The following is a 20,670-nucleotide window of genomic DNA, read 5'->3' as shown; positions in this document are numbered from 1 at the left end:
TGTCAGAGAGAACATATGTCTGAAGGATTGAAGGACTAGTTTACAATCCTTCTGTTGATGTTCAGAGAGGCTGCCACAAAAGACAACACCATCTACTGACCCATCATCAGGATTCTGAGTGAGCAGGTCTGGGAGAGGGTCACTCTCCTCCTCCTGTCCCTCATCTGTGGCCATGAGCAAGCTCATGTCCTTCCTGTCGACATATGCCTTGAGCCTATTCACATGGGAGCACCCTGAGGGGGCTCCTGGGAGTTCCAAGGTCCACCAGGTAGGTGACCTCTCCCTTTTGCTCAATGATTGTGTGGGGCCCAGACCATTTGTCTTTGAGTGCTGCTGGGGCCACTGGCTCCAGCACCCACACTTTCTGGAAAGGCTTGTACACAGTCAGGACAGCCTTTTGGTCATGCCAAGCTTTTTGGAGTTCTTGGCTGGCCTCAAGGTTTTTAGATGCCTTCTCCATGTACTCAGCGATCCTGGAGCGGAGACCAAGTACATAGTCAACTATGTTGGTTGCAGGCTTTTTGAGAGGTCTCTCCCATCCTTCCTTCACCAAACACAGGGGTCCTCTTACAGGATGCCCATACAGAAGTTCAAAAAGGCTGTAGCCAACCCCCTTCTGTGGGACCTCTCTGTAAGCAAACAAGAGGCAGGGTATCAGGACATCCCATCTACGCCTGAGAGTTTCAGGTAGTCCATGAATCATCCCTTTGAGGGTCCTGTTGAATCTTTCAACAAGCCCATTGCACTGTGGATGATAGGGTGTGGTGAACTTGTAGTTGACACCACATTCCTTCCACATTGCAGTCAGATATCCTGACATGAAGTTTGCACCTCTGTCAGAAACAACCTCCTTAGGGAAGCCCACTCTGGAGAACACTCCAACTAGGGCCCTTGCCACTACAGGTGCTGTAGTGGTCCTAAGTGGAATAGCTTCAGGGTACCTGGTGGCATGGTCCACCACCACCAGTATAAACTTGTGCCCTGATGCTGTCTGGGGTTCCATTGGACCAACAATGTCAATCCCCACTCTTTCAAAGGGGACCCCCACCACAGGTAGTGGTATGAGGGGGGCCTTTGTTGTGCCACCTGACTTACCACTGGCTTGGCAAGTGACACAGGAGCGACAAAACTCCTTGGTATCTTCACTCATGTGAGGCCAGTGAAAGTGTGAGACAAGTCTGTCCCAAGTCTTTGTCTGGCCTAAGTGTCCTGCAAGGGGAATCACATGGGCCAAGGTGAGAAGGAAACCCCTCTGAGACAAGGGGATGACCAGCCTCCTGGTTGCACCAGGCTTGGGGTCTCTTGACTCAGAGTACAGGAGTCCATCTTCCCAGTATACCTTGTGGGCACTTGTGGTGTTCCCTGCAGCCTCAGCAGCAGCCTGCTGTCTGAGGGGTTCAAGGGAACGGCAGTCTAACTGTGCCTTCCCCAGGTCTTCTCTGGAGGGTCCCCCTGAGCCCAGAAACTCAACTTGATCAAGTTCAAGCTCTTTAGGCTCAGTTTCCCTCAGCTCTTTCAGGTCAGCCTCCTCAGAGACTTGATCCTCAACCTGGGGCAAGGGGGAAGGCAATGCCTTAACCCTACTGCTCTTCTTCTGGGAAGGTGTCTGGTCCATTGTTCCAGGATCCAGCACCTGTTCAGTGGGGCATCTTCTGGCCTGTGACCTGGTCACAGCAAGCACATGTGCTGGCAAGCCTAACATCTCCATGTGAGTCCTCTGCTCCACTTCTGACCATAGTGATGACTCCAAATCATTGCCCAACAAACAATCCACTGGGAGGTCTGAACTAACCACAACTTTCTTTTGGCCACTTACCCCTCCCCAGGAGAAAGCAACAATCGCCATACTATGACTGGTAGTGACGTTACTGGCATTGGTCACCAGGAAATCTGTACCTGGCATGATCTGTCCAGGGTCCACAAAGTTAGGTGTCACCATTGTGACACTGGCACAAGTGTCCCTATAGGCCTGAGCCATTTTGCCATTTATTAAAGGTGTCTGCCTGTATTTGCCCAAAGTATTGGGACTGACATCAGGGGATATATCCACATCCCCTGTACAGACAAGGACAGCCTGAGTGAGTGTGCCAACTAAGTTGTCAGACCCCTCAGTTCCCAAGGTTAACCCAACTATTCCCTTGGGAGGTGCACTACCACTACTGACTGTACTAGGGGGTGCAGTTGCCTTAGGGGCTGTAGTGGTAGGAGTTTGCCCTCCTCTCTTGGTGCACTCACTAAACCAGTGAGACTTACTTTTACAGTATTGGCACCACCTTTTTGACTGGCCTTCTTGAGTCTTCTTTTTCTGCTGTGAAGCCTGACCCCCACCCTCTTTGGGTTGTTGGGGATCTGTTGAAGACTTCTGGTCATTTTGTTCACTCTTGTAACTACCCTTTTGGTCTGCTTTCTTCTGACCACCCTGGTTCTGAGTCTGGTTCTGCTTGACCCTTGTTCTGACCCATCTGTCTGCCTTCTTTCGCCAATTCTTGGGGAGAGGTCAGATCTGAGTCCACAAGGTGCTGATGCAACAACTGGTTCTGACAGTTATTTAAAATCTGCTCTCTCATGATCAGATTGTACAACCCTGTATAATCAGTAACCTTACTGCCCAGCAACCAGCCTTCCAAAGCCTTAGTGGCACAATCCACAAAGTCAGACCAATCCTGAGACTGAATTTTCTGGGTATCCCTGAACAGCAACCTGTACTGCTCAGTGGTTAAGCCAAACCCATCAAACAGTGTATTTTTCAGGACTTGGTAATTGTTAGCATCCTCAACTCTAGTAGTGAGGAGCTTATCTCTACCTTTGCCTTCAAAGGAGAGCCACAGTATAGCTGCCCACTGACTTTGGGGGATGCACTGGACAGTGCAGGCCCTCTCCAAAGCAGCCATCCATTTGTGGATGTCATCCCCTTGTTTAAAGGGGGGCACTATCTTACTCAGGTGTTTAGTATCTAAACTCCTTTCCTTATCTCTAGGGAGATTGCTGCCACCAGTGGGAACTGTCCCACTCATCTGCTGTTCTCTAGCAAAGGCAAGCTTTTCTTTGGCCAGGGCAAGTTCTTCCCTTTCAATCCTTAGATTAGCCTGTTTCATCCTTGCTTCATGTTCTCTTCTCTGAGGGGAAGTCAATCTCCACTGGGGAGACATCCTTCTCCTCTGAGAGGAGGCATTAGAGTGCAGAGATCTATTGGAGTCCCTAGAAGGAGATCTATCTCTCCTAACTCCAAGGTTAGGCCTCATTAGGGTCAGTACTGGGGGTCCCCCAGATCCTTCCCTAAGTAGGTCTAAGTTGGCCCTAGTAAGTCTGATGACTAGTTCAGGCATGTTGTCTGCCTCATCCCCAGAGAGTTCCTCTTCTTCCTCCTCCTCAACTGCTTTGTCAGTGTCAAGGAGGTCTGGATCACCAAGGGTACCCTCTAAGGCTGGCATATTCCCATCTGTATGAGAAGCTTTCCTAGCATCATATGTCTCTAAGAGACCTATCAGAAAGGGAATGGTGGGGTTAGACCCCTGTTTCAGTTTCCTGGAGGTACACACTTGTCTCACCTCCTGGAAACTGAGAGCTGCATATCTTGAGATGACCTGTGGAGGGTCACTAGCCACTAGGGGAGTCTCTGAAGACTCTCCATGGGTAGACATGCTTTTCTAGTGAGGTGTAAGTGGTGCACTTACCTACACTATTTGTTTGCCTACTGATCCCTTGCTAAGAGTTGTAGGTAGGGTGTGCTAAGCCCTGTTGAACTACAACAGCTGGTTCAGTAGAACTCAGAGTATTCTAAGCTAAGTTATATGTACCTTGGTACTTATGTGATCTTTCAAATGATATTCTTAGGATACGTGTGGTAAAACAACAGCAAGCTCAAATCCCAACCGCTGCTCACCAATGTGAGAAGTTTGCCCGATATGCAGTGCTTATTATTCTAGTGATCACTATGTATCAGTCCAAACAACCCTTATTGATGATTGGTTGTAAGTCAACCTGATAGACCAGCTATCCTAGTAGCATGGACAAGAGCAGTCTAAGGCTAGACTCTAGAGGGCGTGTTAAGCCAGCTGTTTTACCATCACATTTACCCCTTGAACACCAAGTGAAAGGACACCACACAAGTTGTTATGAAAATAAAGTATATTTATTTATAACACAACAACCCTGGACTCTTTATGAGGACAGGGCGCTAAGCACAATACAAAACTCTTAAAGAAATACTGCAAGTCGCACAATTTACACAAATGCCCGAGGGGCACGAACAACCATATACTACAAAAGTGGAATGCGAATTACTAGCAGGTAACTATTCTCAGAGGCTTTGGGATCGCTAGGACTGTACTACTGAACCTTTAGATTACTAGCAGGAGGCCTAGGGGGATCGGGTGCAGAGTGTGCACTCTCACGCGTAATGCGGAACAAAGTCTATGGAGGCTAGTAAATGCAAAGTTAGTGTTATCGGACGAATCCGACTAGATAGAGCTGAAACGAAAAAGGATCTGGACACTTAGATAGTTAAGCTATGCTGGAGCACCGAAATGCTCAGGTTACCAAGCCCAGGGGTTGCGGCTGCATAGGTCTGAAAAGACGTCGGGAATCCTCGTTGCAGTCTATGGAGCCTGAAAGAAGAAGTTGCTGGCAGGCGACCAGTGAAGAGATTCGGAGGGATCCAAGCCTGGATCAGGGAAGAAGGAGACCTGTAAGCAGAGGGGACCAAGTTCTGAATCACTAGCCAGTGATTAGGTGGGCACCAGGATGGCACCTCGACCAGGTGAGTGGGCGACGCTGGGCTCTGCAGTCTCTCGGACCAGGAGGCGTTGTCGGCGACCAGGATGGAGGTGCGAGCTGTCCCACGGAGGTATCTGCTGTCGACGTCGCTGGACCCAGGACTGGGGCAACAACTCTTGGCAAATGCAAGCCCACGCGGTGGACTTAAAATGGCGTCTGGAGTGGACCAGGAGGGTCCGGGGTGCTCCTCTGTTGGAGGGGAGCAAGGGCCAGTCTGGAGCAACCAGACCAGCAGTGTTGTCGTCGTGGTTCGTCATCGGGAGGGTCACTAGCCAACGGGCAAGTGACCTGGACAACGCGGTGAGCAGCAAAGAGCAGAAGGGCCCCACGCAGATCTCGTGGATGGAAGGGGGCTGAACTTCGGTGCTGGAGCTGCTCAGGGTCGGGGCTTCTCAAACCCCAAAGCACTTACTCGAGGGTCTCTCGGTGGTCGTGCTGGGCAAGCGTCGTGCAGTCTTGAAGATGGCCGGTCCCTCGAGGTCTCGTCACACCCACGAATCTCAGCTGGGCTGATGATGTAGGTAGAGGTCAGAGGTGCCAGGGAAGCCGGTTCTCGTCGAGCTGGGCAGTCTTGATCCGGAGGAGAGACTTACAGCAAACCGCGATGCTTGGATGGTGCCTGCTGCTGCAGGGTGACTACTCCTTAGTCACAAGGGAGAAATCTTGAGAAGTCTTGAGTTCCTGTTGTGGAAGGTAGTTTCAGGATTCAAAGATGATCTAGTTTGGAAGGGGGCCTGCTCCTACCTTTATCCTGAGAAAAGGGGCTGGCACGCGACTAAGTCCTACCCTATGGGTGGGACTAGGAGGGGGGTGGTTACACCCCTCTCCTTTGTCCGGTCTCTCCCCAGCTCAGGGGCTGGTGTGCCCCCAGAACTGGTTTGAGCCGGCCTATGCATAGTGAGCACCGGGGTGCCACTTGCAGTCACCTTCTTCTAAAGCCCTGCCTACCTGGGATACACAAAATCCTGTCTGGGATGGTGCTGGCACCGCCCCTGACAGGAAACCCTTTGTCCTTGCCTCCGTTGCTGGAAGGACTCCCAGCAGCAGGAGGGCAGACTTGTGTCTCGGTGGCAGCATCCATTTTGTGGAGCTGAGGCTATGTCTGACTTTAACCGGGGTTACAGGTTACCAACATGTCGTGTCCCTCTAGAAGGGTGGAATGCTAACCCCGTCGCCAGAATTGGCGAGGGGTTAGTATTCCAATTCGTATAACACCTTACTCGACATGTTTTGATAATGCTATACCAAAGTTAGCATATGACCGCGAGGTACATAATGCACTTAAGAGTATATGGTATAGCGTTATCATGGAACAGCTATTAGGACTTGGTTCCGCAAGCTGCAAACGGGCTCAGCTCATGCCAGAGCACCATTTCACATTATTCAAAGCACTCTGCCTTCAGGATTGATAAGGCCTGCCATAGGAGTGACTGATAGGAATATATGTGTCCATTTTAGGGTTAGATATAGGAATACTATATCTACAGCAAAGGGTGTGTACACCACCTTGCCCCAGCTGTCAAGCAGCCAGTTGTGTCTGTTTTAGGTAGTCGCCCCAGGGGTGGCATAATACATGCTGCAGCCCCTGGGAGACCTCTGGGTGCACCTCTGCCCTGGTTACAGGGACACAAGAGAGGGCCCAGTGCCAATTCAGTACCTGGGTACAATTTGGAATAGAGAGAACAGCTAGGCTGTGGGTCTGATTAGCAGGCCCACAGCCAGGGAAAGTCGTAAACCAGTGAAGCAAAAAGCAAAAATCTGGGGTGATCATAGGATTGCAGACCCTACTCTCCTACACAGGACTGGACTCTTAGATTCAGCATTGGGGTCTCTACCCCAGAGGTATAACAGAGGTTAAAGTCAGAACTGACCTTACTCTCCAAAGTGGTAGCTTGGTCGAGCAGTAAGGCAGTACCAGAGGACAGTGTAACGCATTTGTTGTACACACTCAGTCAGCAAAAGGTTTCACACACTAAAGGACTGAACTCCAGGCCAATTGTTTTTATATCCACAAATATATGTGTTTTATTTTTAGAACCAACAGTTATAAAAATGTACTTTTCTTGTTAGGAGTTCACTCATGTAATTACTTTGCAAAGGAGCAATAAAGTTTGTGTACACAATTAATACAGTATTGACAGTAAGCAACACAATCCTAAAACACACTATAGCATTGAGCTCAATGGGTTTTCCACATGCAAGTACAGTTGATTACTATATAGATTACTTTAGTAGTCCCAGGACTAGATCTTAGATTCAGTCCTGGGGTCTAAGCTGAAACCAGATTAGCAAAAACGTTTTAGTTACTGTAGTGAATTTTCATGAATATAAAGCTGTTTTAAAAGTTCACACTTAGAAACTTATCAATGGAAATCTGACAATGTTATTCAAAGGGAGAAAATTCAGGTTGCAGGTAAAGTATGATCGCGGTACTTTTGTAATCCAGTACTGGTCTCCTAGGGCTAGCACTGGGGTCTCAACTCAAAACAGGTAGGTAATTGCGTTTCAGTATTTCCGGTGATTTTTATAGAATATTTCAAGTTTTCAAAAGTAGACACTTAGAAGAAATTTCCTAGAAGAGCAGACAATGGGTTCCTATGGAGAAAATACAGATTACTAGTAGCCCCGCTAGGGATTACTTTTGCGGTTCAGTACTGGGCTGAAAGGTACAGTACTGGCTTCTCCCCTGATCACAGGTGAGTACTTTGGAATTCGAACTTTGGCTGATTTTATAGGAATATTTTCAGTTTTCAAAACTTCACACTTAGAAAATTTTCGAGTCGAAAATGGGTCAATGTTATCCAATGGCAGGTAAGTGAGTTACCGGTTTCCAGGTGAGTACTTGGTTGGTGAAGTTGAGGTTCTGGGCAGAGACTCAGGGGTCCCCCAGGGTCAGGTAAGTACAGTTAGTTTAATTCCAGCGACACAGGGGCGGCCGGGTGCAGAGGTAGGTAGGCCCAATGATATCCAATGAGGGAAGGGGGGCCTTCGGTTGGTGGCTGCTGGCTAGCAGGCCACACGGCTGTGGGAGCTGGGCTCCTGGTCACTTGCTCAGGGCAAGGGGGGGAAGTAGGATAGGATACAGGGGTCACACCCAGCGGCACTCGAGCGTCTGGGTGCAGGGTGCTTTTGAGCCGTCGGGCGCTCAATGTTATCCAAGGGGAAAGGTCAAAAAGGAACAAAGGCTGCAGGCTCGGAGACGGAGACTCTCCAGGGGCGACCAGCACTTCGAGAGGTAAGTTGGGATCTTGGAGCACAGATAGATACCCCAAAGTGAGGCACAGGGGTGTCTTTGGGTGTCGGAAAAGCTTACCCTCTGCTGGTCGCAGTTGGGGTGGCCCCTGGTTCTGAGTCTGCAGACGTCGGCTGGTTTGTCGAGGAGGGTCTTTGGACACTGGACTTCGGCTCCCAGTCGCCGGGGGGACATCCTCGTGGTCTTGGTTCGGGTTGGCCCGGCCCGGGCTCGGCTGGTGCAGAGTGGGCTGGTCCGGAGCTTCCTGGTGGGCACCAGGTGGGTTGTTGCAGCAGAGCCTCTGCTGATGGGAGTCCCAATCTTCAAGAGGGTCAAGGCAGGCAGGTCCTCTGGGTGCCCCAATGTTTCTGTCCGCGGGGCCGCCGGGTTTAGGCAGGAGCAGGTTCCAGGTTCAACAGGCTGGTAGGGCTGGGGCCAAGTCAGTTGTTGTTGTCCTGTTAGCAGCTGCGCGGCGGGTCTTCTTCTTGATATTCGTTCTTCTTTTTGGTATAGGGATCTGAGGAAGGAAGGTTCAGGAAGCCCCTGAATACTAAATTTAGGAGCGTTACAGGTAGGGCAAGGGCAGGGACCAATGGGTCCCTGTCCTGGGGTGAGTACACACCCTAGCCTGCTCCTCTCCTGTGGGAGGGGGGCAGGAAACTAGCTGGGATTGGGCAGGGCTCCCTATCCAAAAGATGGCCAGAGCCCGGGGTCGTGCTTCACCTTGCCTCCTTCACCTGAGGGGTGGAGTTGGAAAAGGTTGGCACACCCCCCTTCCTAACGTACTTTTTCCCCGCCAGTGTTGGGGTAGAACTGGTGGGGGCCAGTTGCTGGGTACAGCAAATGATCTGGAGAAGCTCTCATAGGCGGCATGCCTTTGGAGCTTCCCTCTGTCCATCCTGGGGGAGGAGACATAGCACCTCGCCCAGAATGTGCATTGTTGCAGGCCCAGGAGAGCAGGGGGCTCTCCACCCAGGGGTCCAGCAACAGGTCTGCTGTGTGGCAGCCTCTGCAGCCACTCAGCCCAGACGTGGATTGTAGGTTCGGGTTTTGGAGGGCATCTCTAAGATGCCCTCTGGTGCATTTTACATTACATCCCACACTGGCATCAGTGCGGGTTTAATGTGCTGAGAAGTTTGGTACCAAACTTGTCAGTCTTCAGTGTAACCATTATGGTGCTGTGGAGTCGTAATGACAACCTCCCAGCACCATATACTCTTAATGGCATCACTGCACTTACAGTGCCCAGGAATGGCCCTGGATACTGTAGGGGCACAGGGCTCATGCACCTGTGCCCTCACCTCTGGCATAGGGCACCCAGCTAGAGGGGTGACTGGAGTATGCCAGGGTAGTAGGTTCTGTGGGCATGGCACACAGGGATGTGTGCCATGTCGACTCTTGTTTTAGTTATGTACTTAGGCACTCAGCCTGCAAAGGCAGTGTGTGGGTGCCATGGTACAGGGCCCCTGAGGGTGGCACAATAAGTGCTGCAGCCCTCAGGGGTCTTCTCTGGTCACCATGCCCTGGGTACCTAGGATACCATTTATTAGGGGCCGACAGGTGGCCAGAGATGCCAATTGGGTCTTTTGTTTCAGTACAGTTTTAGGGAAGGAACACAGGCCCTGGGTACCTGGTTGGCAGGAGCCCAGGGCACACTCAGTCAAAGCACATCAGAAATTCAGAAAAAAGTGGGGGCATACCAATGCAAGAAAGATGGCACTTTCTCCCAAGTTGCAATATTCAAACTTAGACAAAAGAAATTTCAGAGAAAAGAAGTCAATGGTTTTCTATGGAAGAAAATGCAGGTTATGGGTAAGTACAGTTCTAATTACTTTTGCGGTTCAGTACTGGGCTGAGAGATATAGTACTGGCTCCTCTCCTGACTCCAGGTGAGTAATTCGAAATTCGTTACTCGGCTTATTTTATAGGAATATTTTACAGTTTCAAAACTTCACACACAGAAGATTTTTAGAGTCAAACCAGTCAATGTTATCCAATGGCAGGAAAGTGAGTTATCGGTTTCCAGGTGAGTACTCAACTGGTGAAGTTAAGGTTCTGGGCATAGACTCAGGAGTCTCCCAGGATCAGGATGGTACAGTAGTTACACCCTCAGCGGCACAGGGGCAGCTGGGTGCAGAGAGAGTAGGCCCAATGCACTCCAATGGAGGGTAGGGGGCCTTCGGTTGGTGGGTGCAAGCAAGCAGGCCACATGGCTGTAGGAGCTGAGCTCCTGGTCACTTACTCAGGGCAAGTGGGGAAGTAGAGTAGGGTAGTAGTTGCACTTCCAGCGGCACTCGGGCGGCTGGGTGCAGTGTCCTTTTGAGCAGTCGTGCACTCAATGTCAGCCAATGGGAAAGTTAAAAAGGGAACAAAGGCTGCAGGCTCGGGGACGGAGATTCTTCAGGTGCGACCACCACTTTGAGAGGTAAATTGGGATCCTGGAGAAAAGGTAGGTACCCCAAAGGAAGGCTCAGGGGACCGTGGTGCGCCGGGTGCAGGGGTGTCTTTTGGCGTCGGGAAAGCTTACCCTCAGCTGGTCGCGGTTGGGGGGGTCCCTGGTTCTGAGGCTGCAGGCGTCGTCTGGGTCGTCGAGGAGGGTCTTTGGGCACTGGACTTTGGGTCCCACTCGCCAGGGGGACAGCCTCGTGGTCTTGGATCACTCGGGCACGGGCCGGGCTTGGTAGGTGCAGAGTAGGCTGGATTTGCGGTTCCTGGCTGGCACCAGGGGTATTGCTGTTGGAGCAGAGCCTCTGCTCAGGGAAGTACCAGTCTGTTAGAGGATCAAGGCAGGCAGGTCCTCCGGGTTGTCCAAGGTTGCTGTCCGCAGGAGTCGCCGGGATTAAGCAGGAGCAGGTTTCAGGATCGACAGGTCGGTAGGGCTGGGGCCAAGTCAGTTGGTATCGTCCTGTTGTTGCACGGTGGGTCTTCTTCTTGATCTTCTTTCTTCTTTTCTTATCGGGATCTGAGGAAGGAAGGTTCAGGGTGCCCTAAAACACTGAATTTAGGAGCGTTACAGGTAGGGCAAGGGCAGGGACCGATAGGTCCCTGTCCTGGGGTGGGTACGCCCCCTAGCCTGCTCCTCTCCTATGGGAGGGGGGCAGGAGCCTAACTGTGATTGGGCAGAGCTTCCCATCTTCAAGATGGCCGGAGCCCAGGGTCGTGCCTCACCTCACCTCTCCCACCTGAGGGGTGGGGTTGGCACAGGCTGGCACACCCCCCTTCATGACGTAGGGTTTCCTGCCAGTCTTCCCGCCAAAGTGTGGGGTCAGAGCTGGTGGGGGGGCAGTTGAAGCAGGCCTTTGAAGCTTCCCCCTGCCCATCCTGGGGGAGGAGACCTAGCACCTCGCCCAGGATGTGCATTGTTGCAGGCCAAGGAAAGCAGGGGGCTCTCCACCCCGGGGTCCAGCAACATGTCTGCTGTGTGGCAGCCTAGGCAGCCTCTCGGACCAGACGTGGATTGTAGGTTAGGATTTCAGTGGGCATCTCAAAGATGCCATCTGGTGCATTTGACATTGAATCCCACACTGGCATCAGTGTGGGTTTAATGTGCTGAGAAGTTTGATATCAAACTTGTTAGTCTTTAGTGGAGCCATTATGGTGCAGTGGAGTTCGTAAGGACAACCCCCCAGCACCATATACTCTTAATGGCATCACTGCACTTACAGTGCCCAGGAATGGCCTTGGGTACTGATGGGGCACAGGGCTCATGCACCTGTGCCCACACCACTGGTATAGGGCACCCAGGTAGAGGGGTGACCGAGGTATGCCAGGGCAATGGGTCTTGTGGACATGGCGCACAGGGATGTGTGCCATTTCGACTCTTTGTTTAGTTCTGTACCTAGACACTCAGCCTGCAAAGGCAGTGTGTGGGTGTCAGGGTACAGGGCCCCCAAGGTTGGCACAATAAGTGCTGCAGCCCTTAGGGGTCTTCTCTGATCATCATGGCCTAGATACCTAGGGTGCCATTTACTAAGGATTGATAGGTGGCCAGAGATGCCAAATGGGGTATAGTTTCAACATAGTTTTAGGGAAGGAACACAGGCCCTGGGTACCTGTTTGGCAGGAGCCCAGGGCACACTCAGTCAAAGCACATCAGCAGTTCAGCAAAAAGTGGGGGCATACCAATGCAAGAAAGATGGCACTTTCACACAAGTGCTGTCTTGCATGGAACCCAGGCAGGATGCCATGTCGACTTTGTAGTTTTTTCTCCTCGCAAAGGCATGCAAGTTGCAAGGGAAGTGGCACGGTCCCTGTGAGAAGGGTCCATGGGGACCTTTTTAAGATCCCAGGCCCTAGGTACCAGGATACCACTTACTATCGACTTGCAGGGGGTAGAAGTACAAATTGGGGATATGTCTTAAGGGAAGGAGCACTGGCATAGGAGACCTGGATGGCCACAGACCTTGTGCACTACAATCGAAACCATATCAAAGCCAGGCAAAAAGTGGGGGTTAACCATGCAAAAAGAGGCCCTTTCTCACATGTGGTCTGGAAACTGAAAACTATTTGATGGTTATAATTTGGGGGAGAATAATCTGCTGAAGAAACCCTGCCGATGCTTCCAAACTTCATCATGATGAGATGAAGAAAGACACCAATAAAAGTTGTCAAACAATCCACAGCTATTTTGTTTGCTGATATGGTAACTGAAAGAAGGCAGAACAAGCTTGCGAAGAGGGGAAAGACCTACTAAGACCTACTAAGTACTGTGGTTCACATAAATGTTGCCGCAAGAAGGGTAGATTGAAGTGAATAAGATTTCCTACCAGTGCAAATAGTTGATGGAGTAGCTCCAGTGGTCTTCAATGTGCCAACAAAAGGATGAGAAGCACATTCCAACATACAGCCATGGCACTTTCATACCAGAGATATCTACGTTGATGTGAGCAAGAACAGACTGTTCCAGCACAGGCAGGTTATTCAGGTTCCAGCCAGAATTTGCATATTCCTGCCAAGACAAGTGAGCGAGACATAAGTCAGCAGCAATAGATATGTAAAAGGTGTAGGTATAACCTTAAAGGAATCATCTGAACATGTAAGGATGATAATGCAATACTTTATATTTAAATGTAAATACATATACAGATCCACCAGCAACTGCAAATGGGCACCAGATGTGGGCCAAATAAACCCACAAAACAGCACCCCCACAAGACACAAAGAACAGGAAATTCTTCTCTTCAATTCCACCTAATCTAGACAAAAAAGGAATAAATAAAAATAAGGAAATAGTCTAACTATCTACTTACATAGTCCATCAGATAAGATAGGAAACATATAGCTCTTCCCTTCTCCTCATGTCTAAATTATCCTTATTCAACTGAGAGCCTATTATGGAAATTAAATAGAAAACTGTCTCTCATAACATCAGGCACCAGACGGAAATCCTACTTTTCTTCCAAACTCTTTCATCTTCCAACAGCACAAAATCCTAATACCACTTCGAACACTCTCTGCTCAGCCTACTACTCCACCCTCAACAACAAAAAGAGTGGTAAACCTATGGAGATGTATGTTGTATGCGCTGCTAATATTTAATTCTTCCATTCTTGTTTCCAGTCCAAACCACCTGGCAAGGCTAACTGGAAATGTTCTTTAAAGACTCAGTTGAATTGCTCCACTGACCCTATCAGTCATGACTATATCCCTCTCTGTTAAACATTTATTTTTCTAAACTCTACTACTCTATGGTTATAGATGGATACACCTGCCCTAATTGCCCACCAGTACTGTTGTCTGGATCCGTAATGCTGATTTTTGTCACCGGTGAACATAAATAATGCATGTGCATCATGACACATGCCCATCTCACAGATTGAATTCTTATTGGACAAGGAGGGGCGCCCAAAGCGCTACCCTCAGATTGATGGAAGGCTACCGCCTTCACCAAGAGCTAAGCAACACTAGTATGGTGGTGGCAGCATACTATATAAGGATCAGTACTAGTGAATAGGACCTTTTTTCGGTCGAAGCCCATCAGACAGCTTCTGGTTTGCTAACAGCATCTTGTGGACATTCTGAAAGCTTCCCAGGGAATGCATTACATCCATAGCTGACCATTGGCTTTGTGGTTTGCAACTCACATTTTCTGGCTTTTAGTTTGCTGGCTTTGTTGGCACTTGGCTGTCCAGCTTGAGATTGTCCCTTTTTTTTTCCAAATTCTTATTTACTGTATTCTTCCACAACCTTGCTTTTTCTTATCTTGTCACATTTGCTGTGCATTCAAAGACAGAGGTCAAATGTTAGGCTCTGTCTTTCCAGAGAACTCTGTTTACTTTTCTTCTTTCTCGGACTTCAAAGTGAGAGAATTTATGCGACAATCCTGCTGAGTACGTATGTGAGAAGAGTGGGTCTAGGATGTTTTTTCAAGAAACAAAAAAATGAACTGTGCTGATGATGCAGAATATATCCGAATTAGTACAAATTAAGCACATTTGTTTTGTAATTCTGAACTGTGGTGAAAGGAAAATGCTACTTACCAGTATGCCTCTGTTCTTGGCATGTAGAGCTGCAGATTCTTACACTGTGCATTAGATCGCCACCTGGTGTTGGGCTCAGATGACTGCATGTTGTTGTCGTCTTGGAAGCAGTCTTTGTAGTCACGAGATAGGTGACTCCTCCCTTGGACGATAGTGCGCATGGGCATCGGCTCCATCCTTTGATTGTTTTTCGCCATGATGGGAAATTATGGAGTTTGTAGAAAGAAGAAAGGATGTCCATGCGTGTATATCTAATTAAGATAGAACTGGAACAGATGCAGGCCCCGGGGAGGCGGGTAGGCGTGTAAGAATCTGCAGCTCTACATGCTAAGAACAGATTCATACTGGTAAGTAGCATTTTCCGTTCGAGGCATATGAGCTGTAGATCTTACACTGTGCATAGATTGTGCAGCAGTGTCTACCCTTAGCGGTGGTCACCTGTATCTGTTGCAGTAGTTCGAAAGAGGGTTTTGAAGACAGCTTGGCCTACTGCAGCTTGCTGCTTAGCTTGCACATCAACACAATAGTGTTTAGTAAAGGTGTGTGTTGTAGACCATGTTGCTGCCTTGCAGATGTCTTCTAGGGGAATGTTCCCTAAGAAAGCCATGGAGGCTTCTAGTTTGCGTGTGGAGAGCGCACTAGGAGGAACTGTTAATGTACGTTTTGCTTTTTGATTGCATATTTGTATACATTTTACAATCCACCTTGCAATTACAGCTTTAGAGCTGGGGTTGCCTTTATGTGGTGGAGAGAAAGCTACAAACAATTGCTTTGTTTTGCGAAAGGATTTGATCCTATCTATATAATAAAGGAGAGCTCTTTTAACCCCTTCCACGCTCATGACGAGCTGGGCTCATCATGAAGTAGCCTGCTGCTACACTGATGACGAGCCCAGCTCGTCATGAATGCATGAGGATCCCGGAATCCCAGCACAGCAGGGGAATTCCCATAGCATTCAAGTGGTTAACGTCTAGTGTGTGTAGAGCTCTTTCTGCTACAGATTCTGGGTTTTGGAAAAACACTGGTAACTCTACAGATTGGTTTAAATGAAATGGAGTAATGACTTTTGGAAGGAATTTGGGATTTGTTCTGAGAACCACTTTGTTACGGTGTAATTGTAAAAATGGTTCTTGTATAGTGAAAGCTGGAATCTCCTTTACTTTCCTAAGAGAGGTAATAGCTACTAGAAAAGCTGTTTTCCATGTCAGGAATTGCAGTTCACATTTGTGTAGAGGTTCAAAAGGTGGTGCCATGAGCCTTGTAAGGACAATGTTTAGGTTCCACAATGGAGAGGGTGGTAACCTGGGAGGAATGATTCTTTTGAATCCTTCCATAAATGCTTTAATAGCAGGCACTTTAAATAGAGACAGATGTTGTCTATTTTGTAAATATACTGAAATTGCTGCGAGATGTAGGCGTATAGATGAATATGCCAAGTTACATCTTTGTAAACGTAGAAGGTAACAAATGATATTTTGGATGGAAGCATCTAGAGGATCAATTTGGTTGCAGTAAATGGCAAATCTTTTCCATTTAGCAGCATAGCAAGCTCTAGTAGTAGGTCTCCTGGCTTCGTTAATGATATTCATACAGTCTGGTGGTAGGTTAAGATAACCAAACTCTAAGACCTCAGGAGCCAGATCGCCAGATTCAGTTGACTTGGGTCTGGATGTCTGATGTCTCCATGGTTCTGCATTAGCAGGGATGGTGTCAGACGTAGCTTTTGGCGTGAAACTAGGGATAGTTCTAGCAGAGTTGTATACCACGGTTGTCGTGCACATGTGGGAGCTACTAAAATCAGTTTGAGCGACTGTTGTCGTAGCTTGTGCACTATTAGTGGTATTAGTGGTAGTGGCGAAAAAGCGTACGCAAATCTGCCTGACCAGTTCATCCATATCGCATTGCCCTTGGGCAGCGGGTGTAGAAACCTGGCGGCGAAGGTTGGGCATTTTGCGTTTTCGTGTGTGGCAAACAGAATTATGTCTGGATGACCCCACTTGTGAAAGAATTGTAGAATAACTTGTGGATGTAGTTCCCATTCGTGAATTTGTTGTGTCTGTCGACTTAACAGATCTGCTATCTGATTGTGAACTCCTGGAAGGTGTTCTGCTTACAGATATATGTTTTGTGGAATGGCCCATCTCCAAATGTTCTGTGCAAGCTGGGACAGCTGTAGAGAGTGTGTCCCCCCCTGTGTTTGTATATAGTACGTCCGTCTGGATTAAGACAGGTTTGTTTTGTACTTGGAATGTTTTGAGTGCTAAGAATATTGCTGGCAGCTCTATGTGATTGATATGGAACGATTTTTGTTGATTGGTCCATTGCCCTTGAGTTGTATGATGTAGGAGATGGGCTCCCTATCCTGTGAGAGATGCATCTGCTGTAAGTACTAGTTGTGGAACAGGTTCGAGTACTGGCCGCCCTTTTGTCAAGTTTTTGGTGTTCCACCACTGCAGAGAGCGATGTGTGCGGCTGTCTACCAACACCAGGTCTGTTAGTTGTCTCTTTCAGATTTACTTTTTCGATCGACCAGAGGTGGTGGCGGACTGGCTTGATACTCTCTCGAATCAGCCTCCATCGGAGAGACAGTCTGGTGGAGCAGAGGGGGGCCCGACGGAACAAGAATAGGTGCCGGCGGATGGTATCCTGGGGCCTCGAACTGTGGTTCGATAATCCCGACAATTGACTTGATTTATATATTTTGGGGGTGGCGGGGTCAGTAATGGGTCTCTTTCCTCCTCTGTGTTTTCTTCTAGTAGCCTAGTTAGATGGGGGGGCGACAGGCACACTGCAAGTTTGGGGTGTTTTCTACTATTCCGCAGGGGTGCAGGGTGGGGGGTATTGTAACAGGATGTTGCTGGGGGGTTTGGGGGGTTTTGTTGGGGAATGTGTGTGTTTCTTCGCAAGGCAATCTATTGATGTCTAGTTTGACCAAGGTGCTGTATTCTGCTTGGGGTTGGATCCTCTTTCTTTTTCGGGATGGGGGTAGAGGGCTGAAATTGCTGAGTTGGAATGTAAATTGTTTGGGGGATCGGATAAAACGTAGTGTCGTAGTGCAACTGTTGAAGCATCTTTCCCCAGATGTGGTCCTCCTTCAAGAGACACACTTAATTGGCAATACTTGTCGTGCTATGCACAGGAGGGGGTACCGTTTGGCCGCGCATGCCGGATTCTCATCTGGTTCCAGAGGGGTGGGTATCCTGATCAAGAATTCTCTTCCACTTGAAATTGATTCCACGGTCCTCGACGATAGAGGGCGTTATGTTGCTCTTACGGGTAGGTGGGAGGGCCAGACCGTCTCTCTGGTCTCTGTATATGTTCCCCCTGGCCTGCAGTCGACTACTTTTGCGGACTTAGGGCGGGTTCTCCTGGCTCTCCCTGAGGGATCACTGCTCATGGGTGGTGACTTTAATGCGGTGGTCTCTGGTATTTTGGATCGGCACCCGCCCAGGGATTTGAGAAGTGCACAAAACTGGCTATCTGATTTCCTGGATACCCTGGGTCTGGTTGATTGTTGGAGAGTGTTGCACCCTGTAGAACAGCAGTATACTTTCCATTCTGGTGCGCACGGTAGCCTTTCCAGAATTGACTATGTGCTGGTACCGGCGGCGCAGGCCCTCTCCGTCACCGGGGTTAAGCATTTGGCCCGTGGTATTTCCGATCACTCTCCTTTGTGGCTCCGGTTGGAGCTGGGCTCTGAGACTGAGGGCTGGATGGCCCCGATCAATCCCTGTACCTCCGCAACCCCAAAACTCGGACGGCCTTCGTAAAATCCCTTGATCAATATTTTTTGGAGAACGAGGGTTCGGTTTCCTCTGCCATATCTCTCTGGGAAGCTTTCAAGAACGTCCTCAGGGGTCAGGCCCGGTCATTGATAGCGAATGTTAAGAAACAGAAGGAAGAGGCAGTGGTCAAGATAGAGACGGAGATAGCAGACTTGGAGCTAGAACTTGAGGGGGGGGTGACCCAAGCTGCGATGCATGTATTGCGATTGAAGCAACTTGACTACAGGGCTTGTCACCGATGCAGCTAAGGCCATGGGTAGAGAGCAGCAGGGACGCCTTTATGATGCGGGGGATAAGGCTGGTAAATTAATTGCGTGGTTGTTTAAGAAGGATAGAGCTAGTCGGGTGGTGCCTGTGATTGTGACGGATGGTGGTGATCGGGTTTCTGACCCTAAAGAGATCGTTCAGCAGTTCACGGATCACTTCCGGACAGTGTACTCCTCGGTCTCTGATAGACCGGAGGAAGACTCACATCTCTTGTTACGGGATATCTACTTGCCCCGACTCTCTGACATTGATAGGGAACAAATGGATGCTGCAGATCAGCAGATGAGGTAGCTTTAGCGATTCGCTCTTTGCGATCGGGGAAAGCAATGGGTCCTAACGGCCTACTTATTGAACTTTACAAACTGAAACCTGATAAAATTGCTCCCTATCTGCGAGATATGTTTTTGGATTCTCTGGAGTGTGACTCTCTCCCCCGTGATCAGCGTTTAGCGACCATTGTGGTGATTCACAAGGATGGGAAGCCCAGAGACAGGTGTGTGTCGTATCGTCCTATTTCCCTATTAAACGCGCCGAACCTAAAATTCTCGCAAAGGTCCTGGCCAATAGATTGATCACCATCATTGGTGAGCTGATACACCCGGATCAATCCGGTTTCATCCCACATAGGAACACCCCCCTGAATCTCCGACGCCTACATGGTGTTCTCGCAGAGCATCGACGTTGCGGGAGCCGGCCATCTTGGCGTCGTTGGATGCCACGATGGCCTTTGATACCGTGGAATGGTCATATTTATGGGCCGCGTTGGCTAAGTTTGGGTTTGGACCAGGTTTTATCAGTTGGGTTAGATTACTTTACGAGGACCCCCTGGCGCTAATTGTTGTTAATGGCCGCGTCTCAACTCCGTTTGGTCTGGAGAGGGGGACGCGTCAGGGCTGTCCTTTGTCGCCTCTCCTGTTCGCCTTGGCCCTTGAACCTCTCGCGGCGTGGATCCGTTGGGAACCATTGATGAAAGGTATTCGGTGGTCCTCTGAATTCGAAGATCGTATTTCACTTTATGCGGACGATATACTACTATATCTAACTTCGCCGCGAAAATATTTGATAGTGTTATGCGATGTCTTGAATTCATTTGGTCGGAACTCGGGTCTCATTATTAATTGGACGAAATCCTATCTATACGTCCTCTCGGGCGACGTCCCTCTTCTCCCACGTAACTGTCCCATTCAGATAGCACACACGGGGTTTAAATACCTTATATTTCATTGGACCCTATAGTTCGGTACGAACGTAATCTCCTTCCGCCCATGTCCAGATTGAAGCAAGATGTTGCGGGTTGGCGTGGGCTTCCACTTTCACCTCTTGGTCGTGCTGCCCTTTTCAAAATGATGTCTCTACCTCGTTTTCTCTACGCTCTTCAGAATATTTTCGATATCGTTGCCTCTAGTTATTTTCGGGCAATAGAGGATCTTCAAAGGAAATTGATATGGGACGGCAGACCTCGTATTTCGCTTGCTAAACTGACACTCCCGTGGTACGACGGGGGTATCGCTCTCCCGGATATCAAGCGATACTATTGGGCATCCCAATTGGGAGCGATTAATCATGGTATGTTTGGTCCCGACCTGAACCCCGCCTTCACTATGGATAGGTGGCTTCTGCCTGGTGGCAACTATTATAGGGCACTGTATTCTAAGTCGGTGATCAGGGCTTTGTCGGGACCTACGAGGATAGCGGTACGCCTATGGCGGGATGCAACTAGTGCGACGGGATGGACGGATCGTTTGACTCGGGCGACCCCGCTATTTGATTCTGATAAACTTGGCAAACTGTGGAATACCAAGGAGTTCGATAAATGGGACCTGATTGGCATTAGTAAGATTGGGGACCTCTGGGTCAAGGGTCAGGTGAAATCATTTGAGTCGTTGCGGGAGGAATTTGATTTAAGCAACTCTGAATACTTCCGTTACATCCAGGTTCGCCATGCTTTGAGGTTCTGTTTCGCGGTCGGGGAGGTAATTCCAGAATCGTCTCCGCTCGAAGATAGATTATTGGATGGATATGTGCCCGATAGCGCCATCTCCCTAGTTTATAAAAAACTAATCAATGATAGATCAGACCTCCTATTGCGTCTTCGAGAATTGTGGACACGCGACGGTCTTGAACTGGATAA

At 49.1% G+C, this 20,670-nt stretch overlaps 1 protein-coding gene across 3 annotated transcripts in view; it reads right to left on the bottom strand.

Moving 5' to 3' along the window:
- KDM5A (lysine demethylase 5A) overlaps positions 1-20,670 on the bottom strand; it is a 749,711-nt gene that overhangs the window by 562,464 nt on the left and 166,577 nt on the right. For all 3 annotated transcript variants that reach the window (XM_078673709.1, XM_078673710.1, XM_078673708.1), the window contains one exon: positions 12,775-12,956. In XM_078673709.1, the coding sequence (XP_078529835.1) occupies positions 12,775-12,956 (182 nt within the window). The remainder of the gene's footprint in view (positions 1-12,774; positions 12,957-20,670) is intronic.

This window comes from Lissotriton helveticus, chromosome 1_1, assembly GCF_964261635.1.
Source record: "Lissotriton helveticus chromosome 1_1, aLisHel1.1, whole genome shotgun sequence".
Taxonomy (NCBI): domain Eukaryota; kingdom Metazoa; phylum Chordata; class Amphibia; order Caudata; family Salamandridae; genus Lissotriton; species Lissotriton helveticus.
The sequence above is the reverse complement of the archived record's forward strand: the minus strand, read 5'-3'. Positions and strand labels throughout refer to the sequence as shown.